Source organism: Trichomycterus rosablanca, chromosome 4, assembly GCF_030014385.1.
Source record: "Trichomycterus rosablanca isolate fTriRos1 chromosome 4, fTriRos1.hap1, whole genome shotgun sequence".
In the NCBI taxonomy this organism is placed as follows: domain Eukaryota; kingdom Metazoa; phylum Chordata; class Actinopteri; order Siluriformes; family Trichomycteridae; genus Trichomycterus; species Trichomycterus rosablanca.
In genome coordinates this window covers 40,616,970-40,642,529 of record NC_085991.1, presented here as the reverse complement: position 1 = coordinate 40,642,529, position 25,560 = coordinate 40,616,970, and the positions used below count along the sequence as shown (strand labels likewise).

The 25,560-nt window shown below is 40.7% G+C and overlaps 1 protein-coding gene across 1 annotated transcript in view; it reads right to left on the bottom strand.

Annotated features, from left to right (window-relative positions):
- fgf11a (fibroblast growth factor 11a) overlaps positions 1–25,560 on the bottom strand; it is a 121,035-nt gene that overhangs the window by 24,676 nt on the left and 70,799 nt on the right. The window contains exon 3 of the mRNA XM_062994305.1: positions 1,317–1,420. Coding sequence (XP_062850375.1) covers positions 1,317–1,420 — 104 coding nt within the window. The remainder of the gene's footprint in view (positions 1–1,316; positions 1,421–25,560) is intronic.

The following is a 25,560-nucleotide window of genomic DNA, read 5'->3' as shown; positions in this document are numbered from 1 at the left end:
CTTAAAATACACTGTAAAATCGTACATAAACTGCATCTCTCACTTCAGACAGTGACTAGGGGTAAAGATGTTACTGTGCACAGCCCAGTCTACAAGTGGTGCTGCAGTGCTGCCAAAATATGCACTTAGGCATCTTTATTGATGAATGTAGATTGATGCAGCTATTGAGAGGATCTCAGAATTACAGTTATGTTTAATGCACACAAACCATTAAACCATATGAACGCGCTGACCTTTCACTCACAACAGCTGCTATGCAATGCTACAAAGTGACTGGAGTCTTTAATTTTTAATAAAAGCTGGTAATGTACATAAACAAAAGACAGAACGTTTGTTAAAAACAGAATGGTTGTTACCAGTGTAAAGGTGCAGTGCCAGCAATTCAGTAAAGTAGAGCAGAGTTTAGCTTTATGCCAATAAACAGCAAAGCATATGGCAATAACCAATAAGCATTTCACACAGTGGTGCACACTTCATTTCTGTCCCTCTGAAACACTATTATTTTACTCAGTAGTGTAAATGTTCATATAGCAAGAACATTTTGATTGATAATTAAATGTGTTTGAATTTGAACCAATCCCAATTCAATTACCTAGTATACAACTAGTAACAGACTTCTTTAAATTCATAATTTTGTGTGTCAAAATGTATACTTTAATACTAAATAGAGTGTCTAATTAGAAGGCAATCAATGCAGTATGGTAGTATGTGTTTCAGACACAGCCTATGTAAATAATCAGTACATGTTGCAGGGTTTCCATAAAATACTTTAAAAAGAAGGTGAAAAGAAGTGGTTGTGGCTATTCGTGTGTCAGAAGCGGTGCATGACAGTCTGCAGCCCTCCTTGATTGGCGGGGAAGGGTTGCAGCGGCAGGAGAAAGGTTGAAATCAGAAGATATTGGATACAACTAGATTAGGGAGGCAGAGGGGAAAATGAACAAATAAATAATTTGTAAAAGTTGGCACATGCCATGCTCAGTTTGGTCTGGCATGTTGAAGAAGTGTGGTTGAATGGTTGGCGTGTTTAATTTTGAAATACACTTCAAAATGCTCTTTTCTTTTGAAGTGGGGGCCTAGTGGGTAAACAGTGGTGGTGTTACTGTATAGTAGCTGCCATAGGCATCTTTGTTGTTCTTGCATTTTTGCTGGGTTTCCCTGTCTGGTTTTCTGTTAAGCATTCGGATTGTAACTTACTGGTGGATTGAGTAGCTGTACATGTATCATCAATGTTCCTAGTGGAAAGTAGAATGTGTAATCACATTATCTGAGTATTAAAAAAGCATTTCCCAATGATTCATAAAGTGTTCAAAACTTACTGAAGTGTAGAGGTAGCCCTCACTGTTCATGGCAACATAGTGGCCTGTCTTAGTGCTCTGGATGGCCACTATTCTTAGACCCACAGGAATCAAGTTGAACAGCACTGATGGAAAAAAGAGAATAAGAAACATATTTAGATACAAAATATCTATTTACAGTTGAAAGCAAATTACATACAGTTATAAGAAAAATGTATACATTATGGTTGTATTGGGAATTTTCTTTTCATTTACATTTACATTTTCAGCAGACGCTTTTATCCAAAGCGACTTACACAATGAGCGGAACACGATGAGCAATTGAGAGTTAAGGGCCTTGCTCAGGGACCCAACAGTGGCAACTTGGTGGTGGCGGGGCTTGAACTGGCAACCTTCTGTTTACTAGTCCAGTACCTTAACCACTGAGCTATCACTGGCCCTAATAGCTCAGTGACTAAATGGTAATGAAATAACAAATAATGTATGCATTAATTGTGTTCTGGGACTAATCATGCTAGCATATATTACTGCTGCGCCACCTGATAGGCTGCTTTTGCTATATTTAAAGGACACCACGTAAATTTAAAATAATGTAAAGTTTACTTGACTGTGGACAGACTCACATGCTACAGACCTGATTTTTGCTGCTTTTTCTCCATTTTTAGTGCGTCCAATTGCCTGATTGCGTCATGCTTCCTCTCCACCAATGCCGATCCCTGCTCTGCTTGAGGAGAACGAAGCTAACCCACACCCCCTCCGACACGTGGGCAGCATGCCGTATGCATCTTATCACCCACACTTTGACGCGTGTGTTTTTACCGCTGCGCCACCTGAGCGGCCTATGAAATCCAATGAAATTTTCTCCTGGCAAATTGTCTCACATTTACAGAAAAAAGTTGGGACATTTTATAAAATGCAACAAAACCAGGAATCTGTTATTTGTTACTTCTTTTAAACTTTTATTTAACTGACATAAGGGCAAAGAAACGTTTTCCAAAGTTTAGAATTTGATATTAGAACATCACCTTATTACTAATTAAATTTTTTAATATTTGGGAACTTAGGATACTAGTCGTTGCAGATTTGCAAGAGGAAATTTGACTATTCTTGCTTAAAAACAGACTTCAGCTGCTTAACAGTCTGTAGTCGCTGGTGACAAATTCTCCTCTTCATGATGCACCATACATTTTTAATAGGAGACACTACAGGCATGTCAAGCACAAACCCTCTGTGTCTATAATGCCATGCTGTTGTAGCACGTACAGAATGACGCCTGCATTCTCTTGCTAAAATAATCATGAACCTCACATGAAAAGATATCTCTCTAAAATCCCAATACACACATCTGTGTCAATGGCACCTTCACACGCATGCAAGCCACCCATACCATGACAGATGTTGGCTTTTACTTATGCTGCCCATTGTCACAGAAAACAAGCTGAAATGTGGACTCTTCTCACCACAGAACACTGATGATTGGTGGCTAATCATGCTTTGATGTCTAAGGGCTCACACATCACAAACATTTGATGGTGATTTCTGGTCTAGTCCTACATGGACTAAGATTTATTTGAATTCCCTCAATCTTTTCACGGTGGCTAAGTGGGTAGCCTCACAGCAAGAAGATCCTGGGTTCGATCCCCAGGTGGGGCAGTCCGGGTCCTTTCTGTGTGGAGTTTGCATGTTCTCCCCGTGTCTGTGTGGGTTTTCTCTGGGTGCTCTGGTTTTCTCCCACAGTCCAAAAATATGCAAGTGCTGTAAATTGGAGATGCTAAATTGTCCACGACTATGTTCGATATAACCTTGTGAACTGATAAACCTTGTGTAATGAATAACTACCTATTATAACTACACTATTATATGTAATGAATACCTACCTAATGAATAACTACTATGGAAGCACTTCTGTATAAGATAAGAGCGTCTGCTAAATGCAGAAAATGTAAATGTAAAACTACCGTTCCTGTCATGAATGTAACCAAATTAAACGTTAAAATCCTAATAAAACAAACAAACAATCTTTTCACAATATTATGTATGGTAGATAGTGAAAAACCTGAATTGATTGCATTCTTGAATTGAGAAATGTTCTTGCTTGTTTTATTGAGAAATGCTTGTTTTATACCCAGTCATTATACCTGCAACTGATATCAGTTCACCTGCATAAAGTATGTGCATAAAGCGGGGACCATAAACAAGTCCATAAACAAGTTTGATATGCAGAGTAAATATCTGATAATAATTGAACCATGGAATACAAATGAATTTGTATGCATTTACACAAACATGCTTCAAAATCTCATGGAAATAGTCAGAATAGTGGAGGCTGTTATAGGTAAAAAGGTAAGTAAGGGGCTCCATATTAATGCCCACAGTTTTGGAATAGCTCATGTTTTAGATTAGATTAGATTCAACTTTATTGTCATTACACATGTACAAGTACAAGGCAACGAAATGCAGTTTAGCATCTAACCAGAAGTGCAATAAGCAGCAAATGCAGGATAAACAGTATCTACGATATACATTATTTACAGGATATGGGCAGTGGTATGAACAAGATATACAGGTGAATATATTATTGGATGTACTATAAAAAAGATATATAGATTGCTATAGACATAATATACAGATTAAGGTGCAGATTAAGATTAAGGTGCTATGTAGATTAAGGTGATACAGATTAAGGTGCTATGAACATAATAGAGGACTGTATATATAAAACATAGTAGACAGATGTATATGGTATAGATGGAAATTATGAACAAATGAGATATGTACAAATGAGGTATGTACCAATGATATACTAAGCAGAAGAGGTTTGTAGTGTCCACATGTTTGGGTGTCCACATACTTTTGTCCATATATTCTATGACAGAAGCCTTTATCAGCTATACCATATCACCCTGAATATGACTAGATCGCACTGCCTTCACTGTCTTCTTACTTCATAATAAATACAGTGGGGCCAAAAAGTATTTAGTCAGCCACTGATTGTGCAAGTTCTCCTACTTAGAAAGATGAGAGAGGTCTGTAATTTTCATCATAGGTACACTTCAACTATGAGAGACAAAATGAAAAATAAAAATCCAGGAAATCACATTGTAGGATTTTTAAAGAATTTATTTGTAAATTATGGTGGAAAATAAGTATTTGGTCAATAACAAAAGTTCAACTCAGTACTTTGTAACATAATCTTTGTTGGCAATGACAGAGGTCAAACGTTTCCTGTAAGTCTTCACCAGGTTTGCACACACTGTAGCTGGTATTTTGGCCCATTCCTCCATGCAGATCTCCTCTAGAGCAGTGATGTTTTGGGGCTGTCGCTGGGCAACACGGACTCCACAAATTTTCTATGGGGTTGAGGTCTGGAGACTGGCTAGGCCACTCCAGGACCTTGAAATGCTTATTACGGAGCCACTCCTTCGTTGCCCGAGCGGTGTGTTTGGGATCATTGTCATGCTGGAAGACCCAGCCACGTTCCATCTTCAATGCTCTCACTGATGGAAGGAGGTTTTGGCTTAAAATCTCACGATACATGGCCCCGTTCATTCTTCCCTTAACACGGATCAGTCGTCCTGTCCCCTTTGCAGAAAAACAGCCCCAAAGCATGATGTTTCCACTCCCATGCTTCACAGTAGGTATGGTGTTTTTGGGTTCTTCTTCTTCCTCCAAACATGACGAGTTGAGTTTTTACCAAAAAGTTCCATTTTGGTTTCATCTGACCACATGATATTCTCCCAGTCCTCTTCTGGATCATCCATATGCTCTCTGGCAAACTTCAGACGGGCCTGGACATGTACTGGCTTAAGCAGGGGGACACGCCTGGCACTGCAGGATTTGAGTCCCTCTCGGCGTAGTGTGTATACTGATGGTAGCCTTTGTTACTTTGGTCCCAGCTCTCTGCAGGTCATTCATCAGGTCCCTCTGTGTAGTTCTGGGATTTTTGCTCACCGTGCTCATGATCATTTTGACCCCACGGGATGAGATCTTGACCCCAAGGGAGATTATCAATGGTCTTGTATGTCTTCCATTTTCTTACAATTGCTCCCACAGTTGATTTATTCACACCAACCTGCTTGCCTATTGTAGATTCACTCTTCCCAGCCTGGTGCAGGTCTAAAATTTTCTTCCTGGTGTCCTTCGACAGCTCTTTGGTCTTGGCCATGGTTGAGTTTGGAGTCTGACTGTTTGAGGCTGTGGACAGGTGTCTTTTATACAGATAACGATGTCAAACAGGTGCCATTAATACAGGTAACGAGTGGAGGACAGAAGAGTTTCTTAAAGAAGAAGTTACAGGTCTGTGAGAGCCAGAAATCTTGCTTGTTTGTTATTGACCAAATCTCATAGTTGAAGTGTACCTATGATGAAAATTACAGACCTCTCTCATCTTTCTAAGTAGGAGAACCTGCACAATCAGTGGCTGACTAAATACTTTTTGACCACACTGTAAGTCAGCTTTCTTCCTGACCCTTCCTCTCAAGATGTAACTTCAGTGCATAACAGCAGCTTTTAGATTAATTAAGAACGGAGTGTGAGTGTGTTTGGACGGAAGGAAGCGGTGATAGTTGGCTGAAGCATGTTAATTAAAGACAGGAAGGAATTTGAACTGCTAAGAAAGTGGAAAAATTTTTGATTGTTAGCTGTATTAGTATTGATTTGTTAGCTGACGATACTAAAGCAAAGTTTATATGTGATATGTGCTTTTTAAAAGGCTCACTCACGAACTGCACCCATGGGAAGTGGGAAATGTTAAAATCTGCATAAAGACCCATGGTGGTGGTTAATAGGCAGGAAAGATGTCAGTTCCTAGATCACAGCAGGGAAGCAACAGCAGCTGGTGAGTCATCTCTCACAACTTAAAGTGTCAGATCAGATCAGTGATGTAATCAGAGCTATCAATCAGGGCTTGTTTAACTAACGATCATAATGCAGACGGATGGTATGAGAAAAAGACGGCTGGTAAAACTGTAGTGACGCACATGAGCTTGATGTATTGTTTGAATGTTGTTGGGTGTCTAAATGCACTCCGGAGAGTCACGAGCCATGGACCATCCGACTATCTGTCTTTACGCATTATCATTTAGAGGTAAAATGGCAGGAGACAACTGTCAGGCCCCTCCAGGGCATCCAGCTGCACTGGGCATTGTAGTCAAAAACTAGGATGTAGTCAAAAGGACAGAGCAGGTAACATCAGTCTGTCTGTCATTTATGTTTCTCCTTATTTGAATTGCATATATAGTCTGATTTATTTTGCTGAATCCTTATCTTTCTTGTCATGCTCTGTATAGATGTCAGATCTTTTCTTGTGTGCCTGGGAGAAATCCTCAGCTGAGACGACTCTCTGTCTTTTACCTTAAGCATCTTTGTCATAAAAGTAATCCTACATTGAGATTACATATTTGAAAGTGCCGTTTTTTTTATTGAGACTTGTTATTAGCCCCTAATATGTCTATATTTGTTAAAGAACAAACTTTAGTTCATTGAGAAACTCCAAACTAGCTCAGGTATTTACAGTATATTGACATTTCTGGAACAAATACATTCTTTCGGTACATAAAGTTTCCTATTCATATTTTCATTTATTCCTCATAAACAGGAGCTTACTGCATCTGTGCTATTTTGACACATTCTTTATAATTCTTCAACATTTTGGAGTGGTGATTATCACACTGGAAAAGATGTATGTAACCCCCCCCCAACTGATTTAGTTATTGACAGACTGTACATGTATGTCATAGTACCACAATTAGTGTGCAATGAAAAAGGAATAAGTAACTATCCCCCCAACCGACTGCCTCTGTTATTGTTCTTTATTCTCAAGAGTACAGTAGACCCTTGACTTACGAATTTAATTGGTTTCGAAGGGCTGTTCTTAAGTCAAAATGTTTGTTAGTTAAACCTATTTTTCCCATGAGAAATAATGTAAATAGAATTAATCCGGGCCAGACCTCCCAAACCACCCCCTTACCTAACCTTTCTAATGTCTTAAATGCTCTTTTTTGTTATAAATACAAGTATATTTTCCCTTAATCTTAAATAATAGAATAGATAATATTGTAATAAATAATAATAAACAACAATACACAGTAGTACTGTGTGCTTTACTAAACACCATAATAAATTTCCTTCTTTTTTAATAAAATGTATCTACCAGAAACAACAATAACTCTCATATTTCTGTATTATTTCCTTCTTTATTTCAATAGTGTTGTATTTTGTAGTTGTAATTGCAGGAAAGAATTCCTTCTTCCTTCTTCTTTCTCACTCACTGTCCCCTCTGTCTGATACACAGTGACAGCTACTGGCAGGAGTAATTATACAACAACAAATGTAATAGATTTGTTTATTTTCTCACCACTAGGCTTCCTCTGCACCTTGTTTGGGGCCATTTTAATATTGAATTTAACAAAATATAAAGACAGCACCGAAAACACACTGTCTGCTGTCCGAATGTTTGCTCACAGTATATATATATATATATATATATATATATATATATATATATATACTGTATATATATATATATATATATATAGAGGGAGACGCTCAGAGTCAACTTGTTCGTGAGGTCACGTGTTTCGCGAATTTCGTAATCTGAAATTTGTTCATACATTAAGTTGAAAAAGATCGTTCGTAACCCAAAATATTCGTATGGTAAACCAATCGTGAATCAAGGGTCTACTGTATTAGATTATTAAACAAGTACAAAAGGAAGCAAACATAACATTTATTAACAAAATATTATTTAATTCATATATAAATGCCTTTTAATTCTCTGACAATTTGTTGTTTTTCTTGTGTTTGGTGTCAAAATGCCAAATGTATACTGTATATTTATAATGTACTGTATATCTACATTTATATTGTACTCCTTGACGGCCTCATAACACAAGAGACGAACCGTTTTCTCTTCTCAAAGCACAAAGTTGTTTTCACTTTCCCACTTTCCCATCTTGTGAATTTCCCCACTGTGGGACTAATAAAGGATTATCTTATCTTATCTTATCTTAATTTAGTTCTCCTCCTTCTGCTTCAATTTCCTCTTCCTGTGCCTTTGGGATTATTTGTAAATATTTCTCAACATCACTTGTTAAACACTGAAGTAGAAACACAGCCATCTAGTGGTGGGACGCGGTCACTTTGCAGGTCACAAAATCGGCATGCATTGTGGGAGATGCAGTTTATGTACGGTTTTACAGTGTATTTTAAGACAATCATACGTCTTTTAATATCTCGTGGGCCACATGAAATGATGTTGGGCCTTGAGTTTGACACATGTAGTGTAAAATAAATCTCATTAACCTTTAGTGTTGCCACTCTCCATTTTAAGAATTCCCAAGATCTTGCCACAAAAATCCCAAGATTGTACTAAAATCCCAAGTAACTAAAAACGACAAAATTGTGAAGATTTATATAACGTATTTTCCCTGATTAAAAATAAGATTTTAAACTGTTTACATTACAACAATTGATGCAATTTATTCCTGCAATCTATCACATAAATTACCATAAAACAGAAGTAAAATGCACGGGTGACAACAGGCGTGACGTCATGTACATGTACTGTCTTCAAAAGACGATTAAAAACCCACCTCTTTACTAAGCACTTATGCTGATGTGTACTTACTTACTAACACTCTTATTCATTTCTTGTGCTAAAAAAACACACTTTGGTTCTAACAGGGTTTCAACAGATTTATAATCTTGGACTGTTGTCCACTTAAACTAGAGTAAGGTAATGTTTACTGTGGAAGCACTATGCCAGTCTACTCTCAAGTGCGTGTGGCCTTCTCAGCTGCTCGAGCCACCAACCTCGCTCCTGGCACTTTGGACCAACCAATTGCCTTTGATCTGCTTCTTAGCAACCTGTGTGATGCATTTGATGCAACCTCTGGCCACTTTATCTGTCCAGCTGCAGGCACTTATGTCTTCTTTTTCACATCCTCAAGCTGGCCATCAGTGTTTCACTTTACATCAACCTGATGCGCAATGACGAGGTAGTGGCATCGGAATATGCCTACGATGGCGTGCCCGACCATGAAACGGCCAGCAATCACGCCTTGCTGGCTCCGTCTCCACCGTGGTGCCATCTACGGTAGCAGCTGGAAGTACAGCACCTTCTCTGGCTTCCTGCTCTACCCAGACCAGAGATGTTCACAAGTCACAAAATACGAGTTTGAGTCAAGTTACGAGTCTTTAGGCTAGAGTCCGAGTCAAGTCACGAGTCTTTAGGCTAGAGTCTGAGTCAAGTCACGAGTCAATATAATATACACAAAACATATATTGGAAATGTAGCATAAAAACAAATAATATAGGGCCGCTCAGGTGGCGCAGCGGTAAAAAGACACGCTGCAACCAGGGCTGGATTCTGAGTACATCGTATTGAATCCAGCTCTGCCTCCCCGGTTCGAGGCTGAGTGGCTGTATGAGCAACGATTGGGAGGGTGGGACAAAGAACCGGATGTGGGTCTCTCTGTCAGAATGCGATTACGACCTCTGCCGGCTGATTAGAGGCGCCTGCACAAGAGATGAGGAAGAGTGCCCTTAGGGTGTGTCTCTCCGCATGCAACGCTAGGTGGCGCCAAACTCCTCAATGTGTGGGTGGCAAAAATGCATTCGGCTGCTGCTCATGTTTCGGAGGGGATATGGGTTAGCTTCGATCTCCCCAGTCAGGGTAGGGTTCGGCATAGACAGAGAGGAAGCACGATGCAAATTGAAAAATTGGATGCGCTAAAAGGGGGAGAAAAAGGGGGAAAAAAACCAAAACAAAACAAAACAAAACAAAACAAAAAACAAATAATATGTAAGTTCAGAAAAAACAACAACAGATTAGCAACTGTATTTTGCCATTTTACTTAGTCCCTTTACTTTCCTAGGTATCGGTTAAAAGCTTAAACTGATACGTTTTGTTTTCATTACAAAAAAAAAGTGTGCAATAAATCACGGCACAGCGGCCAAAAACCAAAACACAGCAAAAAATCAATAACCAATGCTTACCTTAACTTCTGTACTTCCAGATGCTATTACATTTATAACCGTGTGTCCCATTAGAAATATAATCCGTTAGTTTGTAAATGTGCATATAATTAAAAACCTCCAAACTTTTCCTGGTTGTGAAGTAAAACACGAACTCGCTAGAAAGCCAATCAAGCGTTTGACAATCATCTGTGTGACGCTGCAAACTAAATAAATACAAATAACAGCATTTCTTACTAAAAATTACAATCAGAAGGTCTGACTGGTTCAGAAAACGGTTCTTCCAACCATTAGCGCCAATTCTGTAGGAGCATTTCATTCACACCATCTCTTCCAGTGAAGTGCACTACGTAGGGTATTCCACCATTTTAAGTGAGATTCCAAAGGTAGGGAGCGCCGCTTCATTGCTACGCCGGAAGCTGGCTGGAACATGGTTGTGGGTTAAAACGGCTGAAGCGTTATTAGAGAGCAGAAAATGACACGATCAGAACATATATAATTGACATATATAATTAATTGTGACAGGTAACTAATGTTAACACATGCTGACGCTAGGGACTGTTGTGCACGAGTCATTTTTTGTGAGTCCGAGTCGAGTCTGAAGTCGCTGTGTGTGCAACTCGACTTGAGTCCCCATCTCTGACCCAGACTGAGTTTGTAAGTCGCTCTGGATAGGAGCGTCCGCTAAATGCTGAAAATGTAAATGTACTCGCTTCCAAGAAAATGTAAGGAAGTAAGGAAGTAAATGTACAGTAGCCCTAGAAATGGCCAGCGACAACCAAAGGCTATTATTTACTAAATAATATTTAGTGGTAGTACACTTTGTCATTCCTTATTTTATGCCTGTTGACCATAAAACTGTAGATTTTAATTGCTTGAGTGCAAATTAAAAATCCCAAAATGACTTGGCAAAACCCCCAAATCCCAAGTCGATCCCCCAAATCCCAAGAAGTGGCAACTCTTTTAGCCTTATCATAACATCAGTGTAAAGAAGTTCTTTTTACTAAAACACTGTAGCCAGATAACTAGTTTTAAAAGGAAAATCAACCTGGAAAAGATTCTGTGGAAAGATTTGACATTTTAAAAAGATGTAAAATTCCTAAATCTGAGGTCACTGATAATAAATCTACAGTATAAAAAAAGGGGAGAAACCCACTACTTACCAATACACACATTAGTGATCATTTGCCAAAGAGCACTAAAACTTTAATATCCTACAAGCAACTTACAATTAAACACAGTCACACTTTTCTGTCATCTCACTTTTGTCATTAGGGATGTTACATAAGCAACAGTGTGAAGGCTGGGATGGCACATGCCAGGCACCATCCAGACGGGCCACACTTTGTGATTGAACACCCATCAGCATGAAGCCAGCTGTTCCTCTGGCGTACCGGGCAGCTCCTTCACCCTGCAGTGGGTCTTCTACAGATGGGGAATGTACCTGTCTGAGTTCATTTTTACACTAGCTAGACTTGAAGAAGGTCATAACTGAAAGGTGTCAAGCAGAAAAGCGATTTTTTTAGGATGTAGATTGTTATAAAAAGCTTGAGTGTCACACCATGGCTTTGTTGTCTTACTTCCAAGTTCATTCTAAATTTCTAATCAACTTACATACTTACATACTTACATTTTGACATGGTCCTTAATTAAAATTGATGTAACCAAGTCATACCTATTGATCTGTACCACGTAATGAGTGATAAATATGAATTTAAACGAACTCATTTTCAAGATTTAAAAAGCTCCTAAAAGAAAAGCTCCTAAAAATAAATGAATAATAATAATAAATCAGTAAAATAGAGTATTTCATCATAGAACATTTTTTTAAAAGTGCCAACCAATCACGTTTAATCCCTCCTACAGATCCTCCGATATACATGATGTTGCAGGGTTACCGTCACTCAGCGTGAAAGTGCACTGGAGCCAACGTAGAACTGTAGCCTTTAAACGTATAAATAATACAGCTAAAACTAAACCTTGAGTCAGCACATACTTGCAAGGAGATCCTACATCCTGATTTCTTCACGTAGTTATCATAGGAGAGCTTTGGTCAGGTTTTTGAATTGTGTAGTCTCTTTTTGTGGCTTCGACGAACTTCGATGATCTTGATTTCTCCATCAGGGAGTAGCGAGCCAACCAAAGACGAGTCAGTTGCATGCTATCCTTAAATTAATACTATCCTTAAATTAATTTCAATGGTACACTATATTCTCTAGGTCCTCTAGGGGTGTTAATGATGTTCTGGAGACAAGCTATATTCTTGTACTTTAAACAAAAAAAACAAAAAAAAAAGAGAGTAACATGATGTTTTAATGCACGCTGAAGTCCTACAGTATTATAACTTCAATATTGTATAACAATAATAATATTGTTGTGATGCTTGCGCCGTGAGGCATTCCCCCTGGCACATTAAAAAAAACACTCCTCCTTACGCTCTAGTTAGACCTCCTGCCTGTGTGGGAGGGGTGCAGTCATTAAGTGAGTGACAATGTGATTAACGGTAAATGCAAAGATTAGCTAATAACACAGCAGCCCGAGACAATATGTCAAGAAGGCAAAAGACTTCTGGTGCCCACATGAAAAAAAAAAATAATAATAAAAGAAGAAACCAAAAGAATGCAAAAAGACAGAAATAATGTACAGCCTATGTCACTGGCCGGCTCTGTCTAACACTGTATTACATCATTTTTTTTGTCTGATTACACTGTTTTATAGTTTGTGAAGTGAGGATACTAATTGTTGCAGTTTTGCAGTTGATTTTTTTTTCTTGCTTGATACAAATCTGCTTAACGGTCTGTGTTCGTCTGGCATTTCTGCAGTTCAGTTTTGTCTTTTATTGAAAATATATGGTGCTTGAGGAGGAGAATCAGTCAAGCGCACACATTATGTGTCTGCAATGCCACCCTGTTTTAGTGTGTGCAGAATGAAGCTTGGCACTGTCTTGCTGAAATAAGCATATACTTTCAAAGAAAAGTATATGTAAGCATATGCGTAAGCTGGGACTGCCACAGGAGCTGCTAAGACAATTCTACACTGCGGCCATCGAATCAGTTCTGTGCACTTCCATCACAGTCTGGTTTGGTGCAGCCACAACACAACAAAGGAACAGACTGCAGCGACAGGTGAAGTCAGCTGAAAAAATCATTGGTGCTCCTCTCCCCTCTCTCCAGGACTTGTATACTTCAAGAACCAAGAAATGGGCAGAGAAAATTATCACTGACTCCTCACACCCTGGACATTACTTTATCCAACCCCTCCCCTCCGGCAGGTGCTATAGATCCATCCACATTAAAACCACCAGATTTAAAAGCAGTTTCTTCCCACAGGCGATCTCCCTACTAAATAAATAAATGACTGATAATACATAACACGTAAGCGTAAAAATATTCATCTGCTGCCAAATTGACTACACTGTAGTACTCATCCTACATGTTGTGCACTTTACTGTTTTGTAAATATTTCAGATGCTGCTAAATTACATATCTGTATATGTTGCTTGTACACTGTATCGTACCATTACTAGAGAGATACCATCAGCCGGAAACAAATTCCTTGTGTGTATCCACATACCTGGCCAATAAATCTGATTCTGATTCTGATTCTGATTCTGAAAAGACGTCACCATGATGGCAGAATATGGCTCTCTAAAATACCAATATAAGCCTCCATGTCAATGGTACCTTCAAATATGCAAGTCACCCATGCAGTGGTACTGATACCCCTCTTACCATGACAGATTTTGGTGTTTGCACCTTGTTGATAAAAGTCCAGATGGTCATTTTTTATACTTGGCACAGAAAACATGCTGAAACGTGAACTCTAATAAACGAACTAACCACAATGCACACTTTACTTTGTTCGGTCCATCTGAGATAAGCTCAAGCCTAGTAAACTTAATAGTATTTTTGAATATAACTTATGCCTGACTTTCTATTTGTGTAATACAGTTTTAGGTTGCATTACTTGATGCAGTGGTAGACTGTGTTAAGAAGCAATGGTTTTAATCAAGTATTCTCAGGCTATTTTTTATTACAGGAGCATGTTTGTTTCTCCTGCAGTGCTGTCTGAGGGCTCAAATGTCACTCACATTTAACAGTGGTTTCTAGCCTTCCATTATTCCCTTAATCTTTTCACAACTTTTGTACAGTAGATGGTAAAAGTCCTAAATTTTGAGCTGATTCTTTTAAGTTTGGCACAAAGTGATGAGCCACTGCCCATTTTTTGCTTGCCAGACTGAGCCACTGGTGGATCCCCCTTTTTTCCCAGTCAAGATCCCTTACCTGCTACCAAATCATCTCCTTATTGTGGAATGTTTCACAAAAGTAAAATGCTTTTTACTTTTATTTTGCCCTGTGGTTACTTTTTAAATGTGTTGCAGGCATTAAATTTAAAATGTGTTTATAATTATGTGAATCTCTGTTAATTCATGTTTAAATTTATAATTAATCACATATACACCGATCATAACATTAAAACCACCTCCTTGTTTCTACGCTCACTGTCCATTTTATCAGCTTCACTTACCATATAGAAGCACTTTGTAGCTCTACAATTACTGACTGTAGTCCATCTGTTTCTCTGCATGCTCTGTTAGCCCCCTTTCATGCTGTTCTTCAATGGTCAGGACTCTCCCAGGACCACCACAGAGCAGGTATTATTTGGGTGGTGGATCATTATCAGAGTAGGTATCATTCTCAGCACTGCAGTGAAACTGACATGGTGGTGGTGTGTTAATGTGTGTTGTGCTGGTATGAGTGGATCAGACACAGCAGCGCTGCTGGAGTTTTTAAACACCTCACTGTCACTGCTGGACTGAGAATAGTCCACCTACCAAAAATATATTCAGCCAACAGTGCCCCGTGGGCAGCGTCCTGTGACCACTGATGAAGGTCTACATAATGACCAACTCCAACAGCAGCAATAGATGAGTGATCATCTCTGACTTTACATCTACAAGGTGGACCAACTAGGTAGGAGTGTCTAACAGAGTGGACAGTGAGTGGACACGGTATTTAAAAACTCCAGCAGCGCTGCTGTGTCTGATCCACTCATACCAGCACAACACTCACTAACACACCACCACCATGTCATTGTCACTGCAGTGCTGAGAATGATTCACCTCCTAAATAATACCTGCTCTGTGGTGGTCCTGTGAAGACCATTGAAGAACAGGTTGAAAGGGGGCTAACAAAGCATGCAGAGCAACAGATGGACTTCAGTCAGTAATTGTAGAACTACAAAGTGCTCTTTTATGGTAAGTGAAGCTGATAAAAACAAGGAGGTGGTTTTAATGTTATGGCTGATCAGTGTACACAGCAGTTTTATTCATAATATACATAATTTGCTAGGTTTTCCAGGCAGAAAGGTGCACAACACTTTCACATCCAGCCCTAATACCATATGGTAAGGTTAGAATTGATGGCTCAATGAGCTGCTGCCGGGCTTCATAAAAAGGTACATGATCAGAAGGTCACACCAGGGACTGCAGGGATCAATAATACAGAGAAGCTGTATTAAAACAAATCTTAACTGGCTAAGATGAGCAAACCACAATGTATGTAATCACTCTGGATAGAAGCCAAAAGCAACCAAGCTGCATCCAGCCAGCTTTAGTCTTTTAGTTTTATTGTAGCAATGACAAAATGAGAGAGGGCTCAGTTCTTACACCACTGTCTTCAAGACAACAAACAGTCAACTACAATAAAGGTTAGTCTGCATGTAAATGTTCTTATATATAGCCCTGGGCTTGGCTTAGCTTTGTGTTCATTTTATTTAGATTGAATGCCACCATGTAGGGATAGAAAAGAATGAAAGAGATGACATTTTTGAACAGGTGTCTACAGAGTTAAAGTGGGTTAAAGTCTGAAGTTTACACACACTTAAAAGGAAGATTATTGTTAAGGGGATTTCACATTCTTAGGTGCTGATTTTGGAAGAAAATCTTCTTTTTAATGTACCAACCCACAACAATGTAAATCCTGCTAAAGTTTTGACAGTGACACTTATGTTCTAGTGTGTTTTAGCTGCTTCTTATTCACCCATTTTTGGTGACCATCCAGACAGTCTTTCACAACCTTGGCAAAAGACCAGTGTTCAAAGTTCTATATGCAATTAAACTTTCTCTTACATATATACACACATATATTATATTTAAGCAATAGAACACGAGAGGAAGTGTGTCTCTTCGGCTCGTGCCTGCGACCAAAACACAGCCGTGATGTTATTCGCGATAACACACGACCTCAAGTGTTCTATTGCTTTTATACAACAGTTTTTACAAAATAAAGAAACAAAATAAATCAAAGAAGCCCTGAATTTCATATTGAATATGCTTTAATTTTGACAATTTCTTCCGCCAAAAAGTAGTTCCACAACGACTGAGTTGCTGTTATGCAACGGTAAAAATTCCCTACCCTGCCTTAACACAGTAGGCTAAAAAAGGCATAAGTTTAACACTACAAAGTAACGCTAGTTTGGAATAAAAATAATAAGCAAATATGAATAAGCAAAGATGAAAGAAAAATGAGAAAAAGCATACACATCGGATCTTGATGAACGAAAGCTTCAAGTTGAAAATCTTTACTAATATAAATGCTGTAATTAGTTAAGAATAAAATAACATAACAACAGTCAGCAGAAACCAGAATCATCAACCCATGGAGGGCTGAACTGGAATTTAGACCGAAAATCAAAGTAAAACATTAAAGATCATAGGCTCATCCAATGTCTGTGAATTTCATCACGGCAACTCATAATGTTACTCAGTAGTGTGCATGGCCCTCAAGTACAGACATGCACTCCCAGCAATGTCTGGGCATGCTTCTGATGAGACGGCGGATGGTGTCCTGGGGGATGTCCCCCCAAACATGGATCAGGGCATCAGTGAGCTCCTGGACAGTCTGTGGCGCGATTTGGCAGCGTTGGATGCACTGATACATAAAGTCCCAGAGGTTCTCAGTTGGATTCAGGTCTGGGGAACATAAGGGCCAGTCAATGGCATCAATGCCTTCATTGTCCAGGAACTGCCTACACACTTTGGCCACAAGAGGCCGGGCATTGTCCTGCACCAGGAGGAGCCCAGGGCCCACTTTACCAGCGTAACTTCTGACAATGGCTCTAAGAATTTAAAATATATTTTATCTTATCCTCTCAAGATTCAATGTAGCTTTATTGGCATGACTGTAGGAAACAATGTTGCCAAAGCATTACAAGGAGAATAACAATAACAGAATTACAAAAGAAGCAAAAGATGACAATAAAACAATAAACAATAAAAGTTAATAAAGATAAAATAATAAAAAAAAAAACAATAAAAATATTTTAGCAAATTTACAGGAAGATATACAGACAATATTATAAACATATGTATATATACACAGAACTGTTACCCACTGTCTCTCAGGCGGTGTAGCGCTGACACATACAGTGTGGCGAGGGGGGCAGTATGCCCTTCTCCCAGATTTTTTTGTAATTTTTCCAATTCAGAGTGTTTGGTAATTTGGGATTTGTTGTTTAAATCTGTCGGTAAAATTTTCTCGTGTTGTTTTGAATTTTTGGCAATGAAGAAGGAAGTGCATCTCTGTCTCTACCTCTCCACTTATCCTCTCTCTCTCTCTCTCTCTCTCTCTCTCTGTATATATATATATATATATATATATATATATATATATACACACACATATATACTGTACTGTGCAAAAGTCTTAGACCACCACAATTTTTATTGTTTTGACAAAGTTTTAATGACCATCCATATTTCGTTTTTGGTCTCTTTCTTAAGAAACAAACAAAAAATTTGTACATAAAATAAAAAAACAAAATTTTCAGAACAATATGGCATCTTCAGGCAAAAATCAATATTTAATGTGACCCTCTCTTGGCACTAAGCACATCTTGAACTCTTTTGGGGAGACTGTCCTAACATTTTCTGAAGTAATCTTTTATTACTACTGTATAGTATACCAGGTTTCTTTCAGCACTTCCCAGACTTCTTCTTTAGATTTAGCCATTTCAATTACATTACATTCTTTACATTTCATTTTCTTCTTCAATAGTGTCCTGAGACTTTCGCACAGTACTTTTAACAGTTAGTTAACCCAAATTACTAACACAATATCACCATGCCACATGTCATGCCACAAATGCTTAAATTGATAATCTTAATAAAAGTAAATCAAGATTTTTCAATCAAAAGCCTTGCAGACATTAATAAGATCTCAAGACTGCTATGACCTGTACCTATCCCTTACAAGCACATATAAACTTTTGACTTTAACTGTAGATGCCTCTTATATGTGTATGTTCCTCCTATACATGTATGTTGCACATTGTACCTTTTTTCCTAAACATATGCAATTGATAGATGATTGCACAAAAAGTACAGTATACAAAATCAGCAGTGGCTTATTTTGCAGATATTACCAATAAATATTAGTTGTTAAGCTTGTCATGCTTTTGTGACAACCCTCATGATAGCAGAACCAGGCTTTAGGGATAAATGGGAAGATGAAATTATACTTGACAAAAAGTTTTTATGACGTGTAAAATTTTTATGAGTTTAGTTTTGTAGGGTTGAACCAGGCACCCTGCATAAAACAGCTTATCAGTCATATTAAAGCTATTTATATTGTATACTGACAGAACTTTCCTCACTGGTTAAGAAAAATGATCTTTTAGGTATTTTCCTTTCTGTATGAAAAATGTCCAACCACCTTTTTATTGAACAGCAGCTTGTAAACCCTGTGCCTCAAGTAGAGAGCAAGTAGTTGGTGTTACTAGGCACAATTTGCATGATGAGCTACAGTTTTAACAGTTTTAATTAACTTAATGCGAATGTCAAATACAATATATATACACACCGATAAGGCATAACATTTTGACCACGTTCCTAATATTGTGTTGGTCCCCCTTTTGCTGCTAAAACAGCCTTGACCCATCCCGTCGAGGCATGGACTCCACTAGACCCCTGAAGGTGTGCTGTGGTATCTGGCACCAAGATGTTAGCAGCAGATCCTTTAACTCCTGTAAGTTGTGAGGTGGGGCCTCCATGGATCGGACTTGTTTGTCCAGCACATCCCACAGATGCTCGATTGGATTGAGATCTGGGGAATTTGGAGCTACAGTAGCTCGTCTGTTGGAACGGACCACACGGACCAGCCTTCACTCCCCACGTGCATCAATGAGCCTTGGCCACCCATGAGCCTGTCGCCGGTGTACCACTGTTCCTTCCTTGGACCACTTTTGATCGATACTGACCACTGCAGACCAGGAACACCCCACAAGAGCTGCAGTTTTGGAGATGCTCTGACCCAGTTCGTTTAGCCATCACAATTTGGCCCTTGCCAAATCCTTATGCTTGCCGATTTTTCCTGCTTCTAACACATCAACTTTGAGTTTCAAATGTTCACTTGCTGCCTAATATATCCCACCCACTAACAGGTGGCATGATGAAAAGAAATCAGTGTTATTCACTTCACCTGTCAATGGTCATAATGTTATGTCTAGTCGGGGTATATGTATACACTGATCAGCCATAAAACCACCTCCTTGTTTCTACACTCACTGTCCATTTTATTAGCTACACTTACCATATAGAAGCACTTTGTAGTTCTACAATTACTGGCTGTAGTCCATCTAGTTCTCTACATACTTCTTTATCCTGCTTTCACCCTGTTCTTCAATGGTCAGGACACCCACAGGACTACCACAGAGTAGGTATTATTTGGGTGGTGGATCATTCTCAGCACTGCAGTGACACTGACATGGTGGTGGTGTGTTAGTGTGTGTTGTGCTCTATGAGATATATAGAACTGCTATATATATATATATATATATATATAGGTGGTGGTGGTGTGATGGTCTGTGACTGCATTGCTTAGACAGAACCTGGACAACTTGTTGTAAGTGATGGAACCATGAACTCTCTATCAGAAAATCCTGAAGAAAAGGAGAATGTCCACCCATCAGTTTGTGACCTCAAGCTCAGGAAGGGTGATGCAACTGAAAAATGGTTCGAAGCACACAAGCAAGTCTGCCTCTAAATGGCTCAAAAGAAACAAAATTAAGGTTTTGAAGTGGTTGGAATAAGTCCTGAATTGAATCACACTGAGTTGATGAGGTAAGACGATAAACAGGGAGTTCATGCTGGAAAATCCTCCAATTAAGCAGAATCTAAATAATTCAGGAACAGAGTCGGTCTGTCTGGAAAACTCCCCCTCATGAGTTATCGCAAACGTCTAATTGCGGTTACTGCCAAGAGTGGCACAGCCAGGTGGCAGCCAAAGACACAAAGACATTTTACGAGAGTGATAGGGCAACACCAATGCTTTTAAAGAAACACTATTTCAACTGGGCACGAAACCAAGGAACTGTCTATCACAGGCACAGCATTACAATTACACAATTGACAAAAGCAACCATTAAATCAAAGCAAATTTGAAAAGTAGTTTTCAGAAGCGTCAGCCTGCATGTGTGTTAATTATTTAGCCTTACTGCTGATTCAGCATTTTTTCTAGCTTATTAGCATACTCCGCAGTGCAGCACATAATGAAGAGTCTGATACTGCTGAGGAGAGGGCGCACACCTCTGGAGACGTTTCTCACGTCATTCAAGCTTTTTCCCCCCACATCAAAGCTAACACGTTGACTTATTCACCTTAAATGACTGGAGAGACATAGCCCGTCTGCTAGAATTCTAAATGAATTTTAAATACAAATGCAAGCAGATTTTCACATTTATTAAACAAACTGATGACTAAGCCTTTTAGAATATACAGGTCCTTCTCAAAAAATTAGCATATTGTGATAAAGTTCATTATTTTCCATAATGTAATGATAAAAATTAAACTTTCATATATTTTAGATTCATTGCACACCAACTGAAATATTTCAGGTCTTTTATTGTTTTAATACTGATGATTTTGGCATACAGCTCATGAAAATCCAAAATTCCTATCTCAAAAAATTAGCATATCATGAAAAGATTCTCTAAACGAGCTATTAACCTAATCATCTGAATCAACGAATTAACTCTAAACACCTGCAAAAGATTCCTGAGGCTTTTAAAAACTCCCAGCCTGGTTCATTACTCAAAACTGCAATCATGGGTAAGACTGCCGACCTGACTGCTGTCCAGAAGGCCATCATTGACACCCTCAAGCAAGAGGGTAAGACACAGAAAGAAATTTCTGAACGAATAGGCTGTTCCCAGAGTGCTGTATCAAGGCACCTCAGTGGGAAGTCTGTGGGAAGGAAAAAGTGTGGCAGAAAACGCTGCACAACGAGAAGAGGTGACCGGACCCTGAGGAAGATTGTGGAGAAGGGCCGATTCCAGACCTTGGGGGACCTGCGGAAGCAGTAGACTGAGTCTGGAGTAGAAACATCCAGAGCCACCGTGCACAGGCGTGTGCAGGAAATGGGCTACAGGTGCCGCATTCCCCAGGTCAAGCCACTTTTGAACCAGAAACAGCGGCAGAAGCGCCTGACCTGGGCTACAGAGAAGCAGCACTGGACTGTTGCTCAGTGGTCCAAAGTACTGTTTTCGGAAATCAAGGTGCCAGAGTCTGGAGGAAGACTGGGGAGAAGGAAATGCCAAAATGCCTGAAGTCCAGTGTCAAGTACCCACAGTCAGTGATGGTCTGGGGTGCCATGTCAGCTGCTGGTGTTGGTCCACTGTGTTTTATCAAGGGCAGGGTCAATGCAGCTAGCTATCAGGAGATTTTGGAGCACTTCATGCTTCCATCTGCTGAAAAGCTTTATGGAGATGAAGATTTCATTTTTCAGCACGACCTGGCACCTGCTCACAGTGCCAAAACCACTGGTGAATGGTTTACTGACCATGGTATTACTGTGCTCAATTGGCCTGCCAACTCTCCTGACCTGAACCCCATAGAGAATCTGTGGGATATTGTGAAGAGAAAGTTGAGAGACACAAGACCCAACACTCTGGATGAGCTTAAGGCCGCTATCGAAGCATCCTGGGCCTCCATAACACCTCAGCAGTGCCACAGGCTGATTGCCTCCATGCCACGCCGCATTGAAGCAGTCATTTCTGCAAAAGGATTCCCGACCAAGTATTGAGTGCATAACTGAACATAATTATTTGAAGGTTGACTTTTTTTGTATTAAAAACACTTTTCTTTTATTGGTCGGATGAAATATGCTAATTTTTTGAGATAGGAATTTTGGGTTTTCATGAGCTGTATGCCAAAATCATCAGTATTAAAACAATAAAAGACCTGAAATATTTCAGTTGGTGTGCAATGAATCTAAAATATATGAAAGTTTAATTACATTATGGAAAATAATGAACTTTATCACAATATGCTAATTTTTTGAGAAGGACCTGTAGATCTGTTAAATCAAAGTGGCATTGCTTACAGAAATCATGGTCCTGTTACATCTGGAATAAGGCTAACATGGCATCCCACATAAGAACATCACACAAACAGTCAAACATGATGATATACAGTATGTATAATGGTCCAGGGATGCTTTGCTGCTATAAGGCCTGGCTGATTTGCCATAATTGATGGACCCATGGATTCTGTGCTTTATTAAAAAATCGTAAAGAAGAAAGATCTGACGCCATGGTCTGAAGCTCAAGTGCAATCGAGTTACACACCAGGGCAATAATGCAAAGCAATTTTACCACCAAATGGCTCAAAAACAAAGCAAAAAAGGATTTGGAGCAGTCTAATTAAAGTCTAGAATGTTTCAGTAGGACTCTAAATGGGTATTTCATACTGACAAGTCATTCAATGTGTCCATTCAAATGTTCTGTCTCAGCAATGTGAAAGATTGATTTCTACGTATTGTAAGAATGAGGTGTTAGGTTCTGTGGCGTCAGGGGAATGTGCCATCTCTCCCTGACGCCACAGGCCTTACAGAGCAGTGAACGAGCTGGCTGAAATACCTGGCCAGCTCGTTAGGGCGAATGCGCTGCAGCTGTGTCCTGTGCCTTCCCCTATTTAAGGGATAGGCGCAGAGCTGCAGCCGTCGCATCTTCTGTGTTTGTTGGCCTTTTTCTTTCTTTCAGTTTGTTTGGCACTGCGGTGCCCTTTTATGTTTTTTTTTTATTTGTTTTATCTCTAGATTGTGCCGCCGCACTGTGCCGCCGCCGCTGTGCCGCTGCCGCCGGGCCCCCGGTATTGGGGCGCCACCAGGCCGCCGCCGCCGCCAAGCTGCCGCCATTTGAGGCGCCGCTGTCGTGCCGCCGCCGCCGCCTGGTCGCTGCCTTCAGGTCGCCGTCGGGCCGCTGCCGCCGAGCCGTCGAGCCGCCGTGCCGCCGCCACCATGAGATCCTGTTATCGCGCCCAGAGGAACGCGATCCCCTCCCAGCGTAAACCGCTGGTGACAGCGTCGCGTTCCGCTGTCTGGAGCGCTATTACAGCGGCCACTTCCCAGCCAACTTGGCTGGTGACCGCGCCGCTGTGTTTTGTAGCGTAATGACGCGGTTGCGTTCCAGCAATCCTTGCTGCCGACCGTAACACCCGGGCTTGTAAAAAGCCCGTGTTTTTTCCCCCTTCTCCGGCCAACAGCGTGAGGTTTTCCACCTCGCGAACCCGGTCGCTTCACCTCTTTAGTGCTGGGAGCGGTTTTGCTTTCAGCGCTGCTGTGGCAGGCTGCGTTAGCTCCCAGCCAGGAGGTGAGCGACCAGGGTTCGTGCCTTGCGCTTCCCATTTGTGTTATTCTGTTTATTTTCTTGTATATTGTGTTTATTATTTAGTAAATAAAACCCTTTATCCAACTTCCTCTGCATCCTTGGGTCCTTCCTTCCCCAATCATAACAGTAAGATGCGACCATTCCTGGACCCAGCAGAGGACCCCGTTCTCTCCCAAAAATTTTTTTGGGGGGGCACTCCCCCAGTGGCTCTTAGCCACTGGAGGGGACGGGACCGCCGGCTAGAGACCTCAGGAGAGGTCTCCTTAAGAAGGGGGTACTGTTAGGTTCTGTGGCATCAGGGGAATGTGCCATCTCTCCCTGACGCCACAGGCCTTACAGAGCAGTGAACGAGCTGGCTGAAATACCTGGCCAGCTCGTTAGGGCGAATGCGCTGCAGCTGTGTCCTGTGCCTTCCCCTATTTAAGGGATAGGCGCAGAGCTGCAGCCGTCGCATCTTCTGTGTTTGTTGGCCTTTTTCTTTCTTTCAGTTTGTTTGGCACTGCGGTGCCCTTTTATGTTTTTTTTTTATTTGTTTTATCTCTAGATTGTGCCGCCGCACTGTGCCGCCGCCGCTGTGCCGCTGCCGCCGGGCCACCGGTATTGGGGCGCCACCAGGCCGCCGCCGCCGCCAAGCTGCCGCCATTTGAGGCGCCGCTGTCGTGCCGCCGCCGCCGCCTGGTCGCTGCCTTCAGGTCGCCGTCGGGCCGCTGTCGCCGAGCCGTCGAGCCGCCGTGCCGCCGCCACCATGAGATCCTGTTATCGCGCCCAGAGGAACGCGATCCCCTCCCAGCGTAAACCGCTGGTGACAGCGTCGCGTTCCGCTGTCTGGAGCGCTATTACAGCGGCCACTTCCCAGCCAACTTGGCTGGTGACAGCGCCGCTGTGTTTTGTAGCGTAATGACGCGGTTGCGTTCCAGCAATCCTTGCTGCCGACCGTAACACCCGGGCTTGTAAAAAGCCCGTGTTTTTTCCCCCTTCTCCGGCCAACAGCGCGAGGTTTTCCACCTCGCGAACCCGGTCGCTTCACCTCTTTAGTGCTGGGAGCGGTTTTGCTTTCAGCGCTGCTGTGGCAGGCTGCGTTAGCTCCCAGCCAGGAGGTGAGCGACCAGGGTTCGCGCCTCACGCTTCCCATTTGTGTTATTCTGTTTATTTTCTTGTATATTGTGTTTATTATTTAGTAAATAAAACCCTTTATCCAACTTCCTCTGCATCCTTGGGTCCTTCCTTCCCCAATCATAACATGAGGTTGCATTAAAAAAAACCCACAATACCATGTTTTATAGTACCTCTTTGTTTCTACACTCACTGTCCATTTTATCAGCTCCACTTACCATATAGAAGCACTTTGTAGTTCTACAATTACTGACTGTAGTCCATCTGTTTCTCTACATACATTTTTAGCCTGCTTTCACACTATTCTTCAATGGTCAGGACCCCCACAGAGCAGGTATTATTTAGGTGGTGGATGATTCTCAGCACTGCAGTGACTATGACATGGTGGTGGTGTGTTAGTGTGTGTTGTGCTGGTATGAGTGGATCAGATACCGTGTCCACTCACTGTCCACTCTATTAGACACTGCTACCTAGTTGGTCCACCTTGTAGATGTAAGGTCAGAGACGATCG